At 40.9% G+C, this 17,260-nt stretch overlaps 1 protein-coding gene across 2 annotated transcripts in view; it reads left to right on the forward strand.

Annotated features, from left to right (window-relative positions):
- The window catches only part of TRAT1 (T cell receptor associated transmembrane adaptor 1), a 66,823-nt gene extending 49,892 nt beyond the window's left edge, over positions 1-16,931 (forward strand). The window contains exons 3-5 of one of the 2 annotated variants that reach the window (XM_073614982.1): positions 5,253-5,314; positions 9,730-9,797; positions 13,486-16,931. In XM_073614982.1, the coding sequence (XP_073471083.1) occupies positions 5,253-5,314; positions 9,730-9,797; positions 13,486-13,800 (445 nt within the window). In that variant the 3' untranslated portion in view covers positions 13,801-16,931. The remainder of the gene's footprint in view (positions 1-5,252; positions 5,315-9,729; positions 9,798-13,485) is intronic. The other variant, XM_073614981.1, reaches the window with a different exon arrangement.
- Positions 16,932-17,260: the final 329 nt, after the last annotated feature.

Genomic DNA, 17,260 nt, shown 5'->3' on the forward strand with positions numbered 1-17,260 from the left:
CCAGAACACTGTAAGCTCCCACAGGTCATAGTGTCAAATGAGTGACCCCCCTATGATCAATGTGCTGAGGGGAAGGCATGGAACTCAAAAGGTTGCGGCTATCACTGTAGTAATATTAAAAGTGAATTCATACAAAACATAAATTGCTATGCAGCACTGTGCAAATAAAGTTAATGTGCAATGCATGCAAAAACAATAATTCTATCTATAAAAAAAAAAAAAAAATTCACCCAGTGTCCAATGTGCATATGTCTTCATTCACTATCCACAGCAAGTGACGCTTTGAAAAGAAATAGTCCATGAAGTCCTTAAAGCCAATTCTCAATGGTTCTTTATGTGAAAAAAGTCTGTGATGACGAAACGGGTTGGAGTGTGGCTTAGCAGTTACCGGAAGTGGGCTGCCAATTTGTGCTGTCTGGGTGAGACACTGACTGGCCAGCTGTTATGCTCTGCGCACAGGTTATTTGAGTTATCCCAGCGGCATTACTTGAATGCAGTGAGCTTTGTGTTAACTTTTGGTAAATCTTGTGAGTAATTTCCTATTTAATAAAATCACTTATTTTTATGGTATCACACTATTAGGTCTATTTTTTTCTTGGTTACATTTGGGGAGTTAGTAGGGAGGAGGAAAGAGGGAAAAAACACTTTGCCATGGAGAGGAAAACTGCAGGACAAAGCCACTATTATTGAAAGCACTGTAAGCTTTTATTGAGCTTTACTTTTGATCTTGATATAAAAGGTTCTTGTTTAACCACTTCAGCCCCGGAAGAATTGGCTGCTCAATGAATGACCAGGCCATTTTTTGCGATTCGGTACTGCGTTGCTTTAACTGACAATTGCGCGGTCGTGCGACGCTGTACCCAAACAAAATTGACGCCTTTTTTTCCCACAAATAGAGCTTTCTTTTGGTGGTATTTGATCATCTCTGCGGTTTTTATTTTTTGCGCTATAAACAAAAAAATAGCGACAATTTTTTAAAAAAAAACAAAATATTTTGTACTTTTTGCTGTAATAAATAGCCCCAATTTTTTTTTAAAAAAGGCTAATTTTTTTCCTCAGTTTAGGCCGATATGTATTCTTCTACATATTTTTGGTAATGAAAATCGCAAAAGTCGTATATTGATTGGTTTGCGCAAAACTTATAGCGTCTACAAAATAGGGGATTTATGGCATTTATATTATTATTATTTTTTTTACTAGTAACGGCGGCGATCTGCGATTTTTATTAAGACTGTGACATTATGGCAGACACATCGGACACTTTTGACACATTTTTTGAGTCGATTGACAATTATGCAGCGATCAGTGCTATAAAAATGCACTGATTACTGTATAAATGTCACGGGCAGGGAAGGGGTTAACAGGGGGCGATCAAGGGGTTAACTGTGTTCTCCAAGGTGTGTGTTCTAACTGTAGGGGATGGGACTGAATATAGGAGATGACAGATCGTGGTTCCAAGCTCGTAGGAACTCACAATCTCTCTCTCCTCTCCTCACAGAAGATTACACACACACACATCCCTGTTCTGCCTCCTGTGTCTGCGATCGCTCGTGGCCGGCGGTCATCGCGACCGCCGGTCATGAGCATCGGCACCCCCGCTGTGCAGCGGCGTGCGCGCCTGCTATCCTGCTTAAAGGGACCGACGTATAGCTACAACGGTTAGCGGGATCGTGCCGACCTGCCACAGTATAATGCCAGCGGCTGGTCAGAAAGCAGTTAAACCGTGTATGGGCAGTTTAAATGTACCAAGTTGATCGATCAACTAGCATACAACCAGCCTGCTCGATTTACTTGTGATTAGCGCTAGCGGCTGCTATAGACTCTAGCAATAATCACTGACTTCTCCCAGTGGGGAACAGCTTCCCCCACTCCGCTTTGAGAATGACAATGTTTGGGCAGGAGGGGTTGCCCTGTCAGCACTGTATTGATGGGGGAGTCGTGTTGAAAATGTAAATGGGTGTTTAAACACATTACACAGGTGTGGGCCACAGCTGTCACCACAAGGAAACCCACACGGAAATGTCATGCAGCCATTGCTTGAGTGTAGACAGAAAAGGGGTTGCAAAGAAGTTGCTGGAGATCAGCAGCACTGAAATGAAACAAAGGATAAAAAAGATGAACAATGAATACTGATTAAAAAAAATGCAAATGCTTATGATGATAAACACAGCTTAGAAAACAAAATGCTATTTTAGTTAGAATTTACAGGCATTAGACAATCATAAACCCATATGTATTTTTCTCATATTTTCTGTAATGTTTACTTTTTTCTTCAATTAAAGCTTTTTAATATATTCAGATTGCTGTCTTATAAACTCTCTGTAACATCCACTCAAGATACGTCTTTTAGACCTTTTTTTACTTAAAATCCTTTATCGCGTTGCGATTTCTTCATATTCAGTGCTACCAGTGTGTAATATTGATGCTAAGTGAAGGATATAGCATATTTGACATGCTTATGACAGTGCTTTTGAAGCATATTTATAATAGCTAGCACACAGAAATACACTATATTGCCAAATGTATTGGGACGCTTGCCTTTACAGGTCCATGAACTTTAATTGCACCCCAGTCTTATGCCCCATACACACGATCGGACTTTGTTCGGACATTCCGACAACAAAATCCTAGGATTTTTTCTGACGGATGTTGGCTCAAACTTGTCTTGCATACACACGGTCACACAAAGTTGTCGGAAAATCCGGTCGTTCTAAACGCGGTGACGTAAAACACGTACGTCGGGACTATAAACGGGGCAGTGGCCAATAGCTTTCATCTCTTTATTTATTCTGAGCATGCGTGGCACTTTGTCCGTCGGATTTGTGTACACACGATCAGAATTTCCGACAACGGATTTTGTTGTCGGAAAATTTTATAGCCTGCTCTCAAACTTTGTGTGTCGGAAAATCCGATGGAAAATGTGTGATGGAGCCCACACACGGTCGGAATTTCCGACAACAAGGTCCTATCACACATTTTCCATCGGAAAATCCGACCGTGTGTACGGGGCATTAGTCTGTAGGGTTTAATATTGAGTTGGCCCACCCTTTGCAGCTATAACAGCTTCAACTATTCTGGGAAGGATGTCCACAAGGTTTAGGAGTGTGTCTATGGGAATGTTTGACCATTCTTCCAGAAGTGCATGTGTGAGGTCACCAGAAGAGTTGAAGCTATTATAGCTGCAACATTCATGTAAAGCCAGGCGTCCCAATACTTTTGACAATATGGTGTATATTGAAAGCAGTGGATTTTTCTTTTTTTTAAATTGCAATGGAAAGCTTGATTTCTTTTCCCCCACTATCCACAAAACACCCAGATGGTTAAAATACAAGCAATTTGTTACATTAATTACATTAATCTGTAATGATACAAATACTTTAAAGTGGAACTTAAAGTGTTACTAAACACACAACAGTAAAATCAGGCAGGAGAGCATGCTTGTTATATTCACTGTAAAACCTAAAGGGTTAATCCTCTGCATTGTGTAAAAAAGGCTGTTTGATCCTGTATGCATAGATCCTCCTCTCCTTTCACTGACTCCAGAACATGTCCAGATAAGACAGAGTTACTGAAGTCAGGCTGCACATGCTCAGTTTGGTGTGTATTGCTAGAGGGTTTTTTTTTTATCTTGGGAGAGTGCATGCGATCGGCACAGGGCCAATCAGCACTTTCCAGACAAAGGGTCAGGGGTCCTGCATCCTGATAGGAGAGCCAGTGCAGTATGAAAACTCCTCCTACAAGCTTTAACCAGGCGCTGATAGAAGTCGCAAGACTGTTATATACTGATGAGAAAAGGTTTTTTAGCAGTTTATATTTACTAGAATTATTGCATTTCCATGTTCTGTGTACTGTGGGAGACCAGATATAGTGAATGCAGGGTCCTGGGTTTAGTAACACTTTAACTCTCCTCATGTTTTTTCCCATCCCTTACATGTATTGCCAGGTTATCTTCCAAAACACATGCTCACCTCACAGAGAATCCAGCGTTGTTCCACTGTAGTCTACTTTTTGGGTGACATAGCCCAGGTCCTGTGCTGCCAGCCTCAGCTAGCTGTCTCTCCTGGGTACAGACAGCCTGGTCTTGATGATGCATTGGGTCTGCCCTCTTGTCACTCTCTGTGCCTGGTCCTGCAGCCTCCTGGAAAACGTGAGGTGAGTAACCCAGGAGGCTGCAGGACCAGGGATATGTCATCTTGGCCTAGGCCAGAATGGTAGCAGAGGACAGGGCTGAGGTAAAAAACAAAATAAACACACAGAAAAAAAGGCATTTGTGATTGTGGGTGGAAGGTTAAACGGAACAAACTTCCTTTTTTGGGAGTAAAAGTAGAACTAATGCCAGATCTAAAAATCTTATGAGCAGGCTGGGTATTTATAGCAGAGGAGACAGGCAATGGAGTTGATTTACTAAAGGAAAATATACTGTGCACTGCAAGTGCGCTTGCTCCAGAGCTTAGTAGATGCGGTAAAGCTTCACTTTGCAAAGAATACTTATTTATATGCAAGGAAAATTTAAAAAAAACAGCGTTTTTGCTTTGATTGGATGATAGAAACCAAGAGAGCTTCCCCTCATTTCAGAGCTTCCCCTCAGATCTAGAGCAAATGCACTAAAAATGCACTAAAATGCACCCTCCCTCCTAGATTGTAAGCTCTAACGAGCAGGGCCCTCTGATTCCTCCTGTATTGACTTGTATTGTACTTGTATTGTCTGCCCTAATGTTGTAAAGCGCTGCGTAAACTATCGGCGCTATATAAATCCTGTATAATAATAATAATAATAAAAATGCACTAAAAGTGCACTCGCAGTACACAGTATATTTGCCTTTAATAAATCAACCTCATTAACGTCTCTTCTGCAATAACATAAAACTACCTTACTGCTTGCATTTCTCTACAATCCACACTAAGCTGGAGTTATGTCACCCTGCGCCAGCAAATCAGGGTGGCCAAAGACCAGCATACAGAGGAAACCAGGGAAGAAGATGCTGGCACTGACGAGGAACCTTGCAGATAGCAGACCGTTGGAGAAGTGGTATGTATCTGCAGCTTTAGCTCTACTTTAAAAATGATTTGTATTCAGAATGGTCTATTCTTATATAATATGTAAACATATGTTAAAGAGTTATATGCCGGAATGCAGAAAAAAAAAACAACTATATAAGATTTATGTCTGGATACAAATTATTGTTCATAAATACGTTGTATATCACTACTTCAGCTTTAGTAAAATTAATATTACTTATTTGAATCTGCAGTTTTGATCAGCAGTGCAATGAAACTAACCCTATTTATGGCAACCTGAATCAGCCAGTTCTTGGTAAGTAAATATGACTTTGATTCATTTCATACAAGTGACTACAAATATGATAGACAAATGACAGGCTTTATGAAAAGTGCAGGGACTAATCAGACCTGATATATTCTAGATCTAGATATATTTTTCTAGATTCACAGTGATAGCTAAATTCCTGCATCTTAAAGAAGAAATATCAAGGCAGAATCTACTGCATCTCCATCCAGACGTCTACTGTGGCTAATAATCTGTCCGTATAAAGATTTCTCTCCTTTTGAGACAGACACAAATTGACAGATCTTTTAGGATTGAAGCTCAAAAAAACGTTCTGCTCCCTGTACACCCATAAAGCCCTATAAAATAACATGGTGTAGAGTGCAGTATTCCAGAACATTTTGATTGGTTGCTTTAAGTCAATGCAGTTTGCTATGTTATACTATGGTGTTTGTGAGTTCTTCTAAACTTAGAAAGCCATACTCTGTTCAAATCTCGGACAGTTCTGCAGGAACTGGCCAACATTTGAAACCTGTATGGGCAGGTTAAATGTACCAAGTTGATTGATCGATCAGCTTGTGTACATCCAACATGCCGGGTTTTATCTGCGATTATTGCTAGGGGCTACTATAGCCCCTAGCAATAATCACTGTCTTGTCCCAGCGGGGACAGCTTCCCCCGCCAGGAGAGGACAATGACCCAGCAGGAGGGATTCCCTCATCAGCATTGTCTGTGTTGATGGGGGAATCAAGCTAATTGGTTGCAGGAAAGAAATTTGGTCCGTGTATGGGCGGCCTTAACCACTTAAGGACCAGGCCTATTTTTGACATGTGGTATTTACGAGTTAAAATCATTTTTTTTTGCTAGAAAATAACTTAGAACCCCCAAACATTTTTTTTTCAGACACCCTAGAGAATAAAATGGCGGTCATTGCAATACTTTATGTCACACCGTATTTGCGCAGCTGTCTAACAAACGCAAATTTATTGGCAAATAACACAATTTTTTTAATTAAAAAATAAGAACGGTAAAGTTAGCCAATTTTTTTCTATATTGTGAAAGATGATGTTACGCCAAGTAAATTGATACCCAACATGTCACGCTTCAAAATTGCACCCGCTCGTAGACTGGCGACAAACGTTGTCACTTAAAAATCTCCATAGGCGACTTTTAAAAATTTCTACCGGTTACCAGTTTTGAGTTTCAGAGGAGGTCTTTTGCTAGAATGATTGCTCTCGCTCTAATGATAGTGGTGATGCCTCACATGTGTGCTTTGAGCACCGTTTTCATATATGGGCGTGACTCAAGAATGCGTTCGCTTCTACGCGCAAGCACGGAGGGACGGGCGCTTTAAACATATTTATTTATTTTTTCCTTTAATTTACTTTTTGTTTTGTTTTTTACATTGTTCTTTTAAAAAATATTTTTGGATCACTTTTATTCCTATTACAAGGAATGTAAACATCCCTTGTATTAGAAAAAAAGCATGACAGGACCTCTTTAATGTGATGTCTGGGATCAAAAAGACCTCAGATCTCATATTTACACTTCAAAGCAATAAAAAAATAAAATAAAAAAAGTCTTTTAAAAAAGAATTAAAAAAAAAATTGTCTCTTTAAGACTGGTGGGCGGAAGTGACGTTTGACGTCACTCCCGTCATCTGATGGTATGCAGTCGAGTGGGGGCATCATTCCCTCACTCAACTTCCTGCCTATCAGGGGATAGGATCGGATCATCTCCGCCGCTACCAATGGATCCGGTAAGCGACGGAGACAACCCGGACGTGGCTGGAGGGGGTGGGCACTTCTCCTGCCACCAATAAAAGTGATTTCACAGTGAATCCGCCATGAAGACCACTTTTATCTTAAAGCGCGCCCTCCGTTGAAAAAAATACTGGGGTTATGGCAGCTATCTGCTCCTATAACAACAGTATTTAACATCAAAGGACCAACGTATATCGACGGCGGGCCGTTATTGTTATGAACAGACTTTAGGACCAAATTATGCATTTTTTTCTTTTTTATAGTGCCAATTTTGGTTGCTTGAGATTTTAAAGGGTCAAATAATTAAACTTAATACCTTTTCCATTGCCCACGTCTCCAATGATGATGCAGGGAAATTGTTGCCTGAACTCTTTTCAGAAACTGACACTTTTGGGAGTAAGCAGTGAAAACACAGCAGCGCTATCTGAGTGTAGGAGTTGTACCCGTATGGTCAACCGTGCTGGCTGTCTCCCGAGATCTGCCTGTGGGACTTCTGTGAAAGGCTGCATCCAATAAGTGTGTAGCCCCTAGTGCCTGTGAGACAGTTTCACATTGAGCCAATATTGACGCTTGCCAGAGTCACTCAGAGTGTGACACTGTCATGTAATGTAACTGAATGCAGAGAGAGACCAGCTGTCAAAATTGAGCGTTGATGTCGGGGGTGGGGAGGACCCAGCAGCTATCAAACACCAGCCGATGGGATGGGGTCTGAGAGGGTCGCTACGTGTATGTGGCCCCGCCCCCTTTCTTAAGCTGCCTAATCATTGACTGGTGTTTGATAGCTGCTGAGTCCTGCCCACCCCGGGCCCCCCCACCCCCGACATCACCGCTGAATTTTGACAGCTGATTTCTTCCTGCATGCAGTTACATTACATGTCTGTGTCACACACAATTTCATTAAGCGTCAATATCGGCTCAGTATGAAACTCCCTCTCCTCTGTCAGTGCCAATCACTGCCACCTGTCAGTTCCAATCAGTGGCACCTGCCAGTGCTAATAAGTGCCACCTGTCAGCACCAATCAGTGTTTCCAGTCAATGATGAACTCAGCAGCCAGGCACACTGTCCATGGGGGCCGGCCTGGTGGGGCACAACTGAAATCTGTTGATGTTTATTAATTCCACATGCCGATCTTTAGTATAATAGGTAATCATCACACTACTATTTACAATAAACTACTGGAGGTAAAATAAAAAAGTGTTAGTAAAAGGCCTGCCCACATCAAAAAAAGAAAAAGTGCAGCGTTAACTTACTGATCAATAACTTAAGAATAATGGTGGAATCCTCTAATGTATGGAAATCTCAATAGAATTCAATATTACGACAATACCGGTCTCTGATACGCAACTTCACATATAATACACATTAAACTGAAAATAGGACACACTGTATAAAATGAAACTTAGCAGGGATGGTGGAAACCCCTCCTATAGCTATTGGATATAAAAAATTGTCTTCATCAGTTTAGGCCAATATGTATTCTGCTACATATTTTTGGTTAAAAAAATCGCAATAAGCGTATTTTGATTGGTTTGCATAAAAGTTATACCTTCTACAAAATAGGGAATAGATTTATGGCATTTTTAATCTAATTTTATGATAAATAAAATTTTAGTTATCATGATATAAAATAATGAATGTGGGGGCCTTTTGGTGGGTGTGATTTTTTTTTTTGAGGGGGGGGGGGGCAGCATTTCATTCTTGGGCCCAGGCAGTAAAAATGTCTTGGCCTGGCCCTGGTAGTAGACTAGTAGTAAAATATTATTTATTAAAAGACAAATTAGCAACTCACAAAAGTGGAGTAAAAGTAGGCATATCACATATAGGGTCTCTCTGTGCTATCCCGATTGCTGTCAGGTGCGTATGCCCTGGGCCATTCGGCCGCTCTGGTGTGTCCCAGGGCTCAGACGTGGGGAAGGGAGGCCAACAGACGCATGTTCAGTCCATGTGTGCTCCTTCCTCAGGCTTGTGATCACTTTTGGCAGTGTAAATCTCCTGTTCTCCCACTGAGCTCAGTGGTTCTTCCCTGCTAAATCAGCACAGAACACACTAAGGGACTTTTCATATATGTATATGTATATATATATATATATATGTGTATATGTATATATATATATATATATATATATATATATATATATATATATATATATATATATATATATATATATATGCATTGTGCTAAAAGGCGTGTTTTGCCTTGCTTCTTCAACACGCATTATTGCACTGGTATACATTACGAGTGTTGCACTGCTGTACCATTCAGAAGGGAAAGCAACCCAATGTACACCTATGAATACAGCTAAATACACATAAAGCTACCAATCATCTTAATTTGCCTAATATGTTTATTCCTACAATTATCAACTCCATATAATGGTCATTATGGTGTATTTTTTTGATTCAGATATTTTAGGAAAATACCGCATTATGATTGCTAGATGGAGCTGACGATCTTAGGAAATAATATCATTATACAAAATACAGGTAAAGTTTGTGACAGCTGGCCAAATGGTTGTGATATTCATCCAGCAAAGTTTCCATAAAAAGTCCCCATAGTAATGTCTGATGCTCAGTTTCTCTTTGAACTATTGCTATATAAGCTATTTTGTGTTCACCAGAAAACTGAAATGATTGCCTGAAACATAATGACAATTAAAATATGCGTTGTTTTTTAATCTTAGATACTACAGATGAATGTTGCTATGAACCAATGGCAATTGCTCATACAAGAAACAGGGAGGAAGAACGGGTACAGTTTATATAACCTTCTTGATATTTTTTTTGCCACGCATATGAAAATGGTCAGGCAAGAAAGATAAAGAATTCCATGTTTTTAAAGTGCAGTTTGAAAATTACATAATACCCAATTAATTATTGCTGCTTCTTTGTGTACTGATTAGAGATGAGCCGAACGTACTTGGGTTTGGTGAACTTTACTAAAAATGACTAAAGTGCCAGGCAAGTAGTTGTCAAATGGCATAGGGGGCTGGGCACTGACCTAGGGAACATGTACCGAAGTGAAAAAAAAATGATATTTGGCTGGGAGCTGTGATTTTAATTTTTCATTTTATATTACAATTATAGAAATAATAAAAATGGCAAAATTCCTTTAAATAACATGCTTGGGGAATGCCCTTAACTTACCTGTAAAGTGGAGCATCTTTATGCTGTGTAAAATGCAGTTTAAATTGCAAGCAAAGAACACCTCCCAGACTATTACTTTAGTTTGTTAACAAAGTGGCCCGCACTTTCCTTCATCTATACCAGACCCTTGTCCCAGAGGAGGGTGTAGTATAGATGTTAATAGGGACCACACACAAACAAAAAAAAGTATGTGGTTTCCCCCTTGATGAGGGTCTGGTATGGCTGTCAAGGGGGACACAAAAAAAACAAAAAAGGCATGTGGTCCCCCCCTAAATTCCATATTAAACCTTACCAGAGCATAGAGCCTGGTTGGCCAAGAAAAGGGTGGAAACTAGCATGCACCCTCTTCCTCCTGAACCATACCAGGCCACATTCCCATGACACAGGGGGATATCCCTGCCAAAGCACCTTGTCCCTATGTTGATGAGGACAAGGAACTCTTTCCCCACAAACCTAGCTGAGTGGTCGTGGGGATCTGCGGGCAGCGGGCTTATTGGAATCTAAATGATGGGGCCTCTAGATACTGCCCCCCCATGTGAACGAGCAAGGTATGCATTATATCCCTACTCATTCACAAAATGTAAAAAAAAAATGCCCCAAGATGTAAATCCATTGTTAATCAAACTGATGAGCGATGTCTGCCGAAAGAAAAAAGCTCGATCCGATCCACTCCTGATGCTTACTTGTGAGGAATGACATATTCCAGGGTCCTGTCGCTAAAATTAAACCTCAGTCTCCCAAGTGACATCATGACCATATTTGCTTAGTGATAGCATGGGGATCTCGTTTGCTCCCCTGTGATCAGTTAAATATACCAATAAAAACAGTGGTGGCTGGTGCTCACTATATTGGGGGGCGATACAACCAACACTCCCCCCCCACGAGAGATGGATGGCGGGTCATCCACCACCCCCGCGGGAGACACAGACAGCGGCGATCACCCCCCCCCCCACCAGAGATGGGCGGCGGCAGAAATCACCCCCACCCCCTGAGAGGCTGCCTTACCTTATAGAGGCATGGAGGCATGGAGTCAGGAAGAAGGAAGAGCAGGGGGTGCTCCGGCGAGCACACAGGAGATATTCTCCTTCCGGCAAAATAGAAACCGGAAGTGTGTCCTGAGACTCAATTGGCCAGGGAGTCCTAAGACTCTCTGGCCAATAGGGGCTTCCTGATTGACCTGGAGGAGAATGAGGAAGAATAGCGAATATTCATTCGCTAGTGTCACACAACTGGGTGGGATCAGGGTGCAGTGCTCAGTGTTGCAATTATATCTGCAACAAAAACAAACAAAAAACTGCTCCTTGTGATCTGTTAAATATACCAAAAAAAGCATTAAATTATATCTGTTTGGTAACTGCAACAAACAAAAACTGCCTATTAACCATACTAGAAATCCAGTGAGCTCCTAACTTTCTTTATTAAAGTAGTTGTAAAGGCACAAGGTTTTTTACCTTCAGGCATCTTATGCCTGAAGGTAAAAAACCTTCTGTGTGCAGCAGGCCCCCCAGCCCTCCTAATACCTGAGCTCCCTCTCAGTCCAGCGATGTCCACAAAAGCCTTGTCTCTCTGGGACCCGCACTCCTGATTGGCTTTTGGCAGCCTTTGACTCCCACTGCTGTCAATCACAGCCAGTGAGCCAATCAGGAGACAGGGGGCGGGGGCGAGTCGCAGCTCCGTGTGTGAATGGACACAAAGAGCCCCGGGTTTGGGACCATGCCTAGATGGGTGCCCCCACAGCAAGCAGCTTGGCACTCGGTAGGAGGGAGAGGCCAGGTGTGCCGGCATGGAAACCCTAAAAGAGGAGGATCAGGGCTGATCTGTGCAAAACCATTGCATAGAGCAGATGATAGAGTTGCCACCTTATCCCTTTAACCGCTTCAGCCCCGGAAGATTTTACTCCCTTCCTGACCAGAGCGTTTTTTGCGATTCGGCACTGCTTCGCTTTAACTGACAATTGCGCGGTCGTGCGACGTGGCTCCCAAACAAAATTGACGTCCTTTTTTTCCCGCAAATAGAGCTTTCTTTTGGTGGTATTTGATCGCCTCTGCGATTTTAATTTTTTGCGCTATAAACAAAATAAGAGCGTCAATTTTGAAAAAAACGCATTATTTTTTACATTTTGCTATAATAAATATCCCCCAAAAATATATAAAAAAATATTTTTTTTCCTCAGTTTAGGCCGATCGTATTCTTCTACATATTTTTGGTAAAAAAAAAATTGCAATAAGCGTTTATTGATTGGTTTGCGCAAAAGTTATAGCGTTTACTAAATAGGGGATATTTTTATTAATAATTTTTTTTTTTACTAGTAATGGCGGCGATCAGTGATTTTTATTGTGACTGCGACGTTATGGCGGACATGTCGGACATTTTTGACACATTTTTGGGACCATTGTCATTTATACAGCGATCAGTGCGATTAAAAATGCACTGATTACTGTGTAAATGACACTGGCAGTGAAGGGGTTAACCACTAGGGGGCGGGGAGGGGTTAAGTGTGTCCTAGGGAGTGATTACTAACTGTAGGGGGATGGGCTAGCAGTGTCATTACACTGATCACAGCTCCCGATGACAGGGAGCTGTGATCAGTGACACTTGTCACTAGGCAGAACAGGGAGATGCTGTTTACATCAGCATCTCCCTGTTCTTCCTCTCCATGAGGCGATCACGGGTATCCCCGCGGCGATCGAGTCCGCGGGACCCGCGACCCGACTCACGGAGCTACCGGCTGGCACACGCAATGGCACGGCGGGGAATTCAAATGGACGTACAGGTACGCCCATTTGCCCAGCCGTGCCACTCTGCCGACGTACATCGGCGTGCGCCGGTCGGGAACCGGTTAAACCTGAACACATATTAATTACACAGGTTCTGTGGCTAATTGAATCCAGGTAAGGCACTAAGTGAGTTTAATTACCACCTTAATCAGCCACAGAACCTGTGTAATTAATATGTGTTCGGGTTTAAAGGGATGAGGTGGCAACCCTAGCAGATAAGTATAACATGTTTATTATTATTAAAAAAAACAAGACTTTAACATCCCTTTAAGCTGATCCAAAATCTAAAACATTTTTAATGTAACCCTTGTTACCTCTGCAAACTATATAACACCCCCTTGTTATATAAATAAGAAGAGATTTTCTGTAGTCGTCTTGTCCTGGACTGACAACGCCTAGTAAAAGGAGGAGTTAGTAAAAACAATACCATATTGTGAAGTCCAAACATTAGTATAAAATGAGTTACTCTAAACAAATGAAGCAAGAAAGGTAATTGTTTTTTTCCTTTTTTACTAGCTGGAAGCTGAGGAACAGACATGCTATGCTTCACTAGATCTTAGCCCCAAAAGGCCAAGGAAAAAGCGAAGAAAGAAACCAAAACAAATTAGCCATCAGACTGTGGAAGACAAGCCAGTCAGTAGAAATGGACAACTATTGTCTAGATCCAGCATATACCTGAACAGTGAACAGCTTACGGCGGAATGCCAAGCTGAAGAGGATTTGATCCATGATGACCCTGTCAGAATTTACCACTTATTACGAAAGACGAGAGACAATGTGGCTATAGAAGATGAGAATCAAGGTGACTGGCCAGAGAAAGAGATACTCTAATTTGTTACTTACTGAGTGGAACTCTGTATTATAAACAGGTTAATCACAGGAGTTTGAAGCATATACTACTATATTCAAACCAAACTATACAGTGTGAACTTAAAGTGGATGTAAACCCGAATTTTTTTTTTTATTTTTATTTTTTATATCATACTGTAGAGTATAGGATTTCCTATCATTTGAGCCCAGTCTTGCCACACAGAGTTAATCCATCTCTGAGAAATCCTCTTTTATTGTTCAGTGAGATAAATCTTGACAAACTGAGAAAAACTTTGTCAAATCCTCCCCCTTGCTGTGAGTGACAGGTGATTTACATCTCGTGCACTAGCCTAAGACATGCATTATTTTTTAATTCCCTCCCCCACTCCTTTCTTCAGCAGCTCTGCCAGGATTGGCTGTTCCACACCTCACCATGATTTGGCATGCTGAAGTCATGTGGTTACTTTCCTGTCTTTTCACTGGATGTTAGAGATCATAGCAGAAGTTCAGCAGAGGTTCAGTGTTAGAAATACACAGGAGAAAATGCATATTGACAAGGAGTGTAGAGGTGGGCGGGGAGTCTACTGACATCACGACTCCACCCACCGAGCTCCAGACAACAGACCCACCCACAGAATCTGCAGTTTTTCGGGTCTAATAACAGACAGAGGGGAGACATTTGACAGGTAAAGATACATGCAGGAGGCATGTATATCCTTACAGATAACCCCTATGGCAGTAGTTTAGAAGGGATGACATTGGGTTTACATCCACTTTAAGCTATGTCACATAAAAGGGTGTTGCCTTCATTAAGGGTCCATGTACACTTGGAGCAGAAAAAAAAGGCCAGCACCCCTGGCCAGAAAAGTGGCATAAAAAATGCTTATAGTAGCTTGTATTGCACAAGAGTTTAAGATAGTTTATGGGTGTTTGCTATTATAAACGTTTTTTCCAAAACATTCCCCTCTGCTCATTTTTCATTATAATCAATGTACACTTGAAAACACTGAACATTGCTAAATGCCACGTTTAGGCGCGTTTAGCATTTTTTCTGCCTGAAAACTACTCTCAAAACCGCACTTGTGATGTTTTTTTTTTCCTGCCTCTAAACTCTTCTCTTGAAATATGCCTTTAAACATCCTAATGTGTATGGACACATGGGTTTCCATTGAGTTGCTTCTACAGGCAGGAGAAAAAAAAAAAAAACTCCTGTAGAAGCAGCGATTTTTAAAGTCCATTGTGCATGGACCCCAACAGTGCAAACAGCAGTGAGTGCAGTCTCCAAGTGGCAATCAATCGTATTTCATTGTTTATTGAAAGCTATATTAAAGACTGACAATGTGTACTGGGTTTCACAGCCTGAACCACCTCAAGACAATGGAAGGAAATTTCCTTTTGGAAAACTGAAGCAGGTTAGAGGGATGGAAAAACAATGTCCTGGCTGAAGTGAAAGACAGAAACCACCTAAGGCATAAATGAAGTTCTGGATCTCAGAAACACCCTGTCCCTATGCAAAACTATAGGGTATTCCCTGTAGGATAAGTATGCATTTCAGACACTTGCTGGCTACTGGATATATGACCTTGTGGGTGAGAGTAGAGAAATGTATCTAATGGGTTCAAATGGAGGTTTATGATGAGACCATCCGGTCTAGTTTGCAGTTTAACCTGGGGGCCTGGAATTCCACATCAGATGTTCCCTACCTGTGACACAGTTCTGAACACCTCCTGATGTAGGAGCCACTCCCATAGGTCCAGGTGCTGCCAGCTGAGAAAATCTGCTTGCCAATTGTCCATGCCTGGAATGTACATGTCAGAACATGTCTACCAAGGATAGGATGTGATCTACCTCTTTCCATACAATATTACAAACTCTGGTATAAAGGTGAAGAGAAAAGCCACCTGCACTGTAGCCTGATACCAAGTACTACATGCCATATAACTTAAAGTATAACTAAAGGCAAAACTTTTTTTTTTTTGGTTTTGGATAGAGAGGAGAGGGATTACAACACCTGTCATTGTCTACTGCTGTCTGTGCCCCCATTAAGGAGATTCATCCTATTTGTCCTGTTTACCAGTATTATTGAAAGTGAAAGTAAAGAAAAATCCCAAATTTTGGGTTGTCCCCAGAAAAGTAATAGAAGGTAAATCTTCCAATGAGGACACTAGTTCTCGTGCTCTGAGGGTCCCCAATGAAATCCCTTAATTTGTAGGGGTTTCCTCTAGACATGTGCATTCGTTTTCGTCCGAATGCATTTTCGTCCGAATTTTAGGTATTTTCGTTATCGTTTTAACAAACGATAACGAAAGTGCAGAATCCGAAAAACGAAAGATCCGACATAAACAAATGCTTTATTTTCGTTTTCGTTGCTACAACAGTTCGATATAGATAGGAGATTCGACATGATGATAACAATAACAATCTGTGTCCATTAAACCTGTGGTCGGATGTGCCTAACCTTAGCTTTATTATTTCAAGATTATTCTACATAGAGAGAAAAGATTCGACGTAGCGGAGAAAAGATTCAACGTAGGGGAGAAAAGATAAATAAAAATAATGATGATGATGAATGTTATTGGCTGATTGTAACCAAAGAGGAAGAGCAGTAAAAATAGCTAGAACTAAGTACACACGTACTTTGGCTTATGGTGTCTGTTGAAAGTTCTAAGAAGATTTGACGGAGTAGGTAAACTATACAGCGTCGTACAGTTTAGCTGCTCCATCGAATCTTCTTTGAACATTCGACAGACACCATAAGCCTTCAATGACAGATTCGACCTTGGATTTTCGGACGAATGCAATTTTTAACGAAAAACGAAATATATAAAAACACATTTCGGGAGTAACTAAATAAATTTATTTTTTGCACGAAAACGAAATTCCGAAACGAAATATTTCAGTGTGCACATGTCTAGTTTCCTCTCACTTCCTGTTTGGCTATGGAACAGGAAGTGAAGGGAAATCTCTGAAATGGGACACAGATGGTGAAAAAAATCTGACAGGGGTTATAACCCTGCCCTACTCTATCCAAAATGAGAAAAAAAGTTTTGCATATAGCTCTACTTTCAGAAATGCTATGCTAACCTCTTAATAAAATGTCAAACAGATAATTGTAAACTATGTGAGTGTAACCAAGTATCATACATATTAAATCTAGAAAAAAAGGGGTGGGGCAAGTGGGATTTTCCCAGTACCGTCATATGACATTACAAATGTGTAATTAAAATCCATAAAGTTTTATGTTTACATAAATTAAACATACATTTTAAAAACTTTAAATGTTGCATAGTAAATTCCTTCATTCATTCCATGCCACCTAAATTGGGGTTCCACTGAGGATACCAGATATCTCCAGTTATCATATGACAAAAAGAGGTCAAACTCTCAACATGTTTTGATGATTCCCCGCTTCTTCAGGAGCGAAAATAGGAAAACAGGAGGACTATACACTGGAAATAATAAAATATAATTATGACACATA

The sequence above is a fragment of the Aquarana catesbeiana genome, linkage group LG02, assembly GCF_042186555.1.
Source record: "Aquarana catesbeiana isolate 2022-GZ linkage group LG02, ASM4218655v1, whole genome shotgun sequence".
Lineage (NCBI taxonomy): Eukaryota > Metazoa > Chordata > Amphibia > Anura > Ranidae > Aquarana > Aquarana catesbeiana.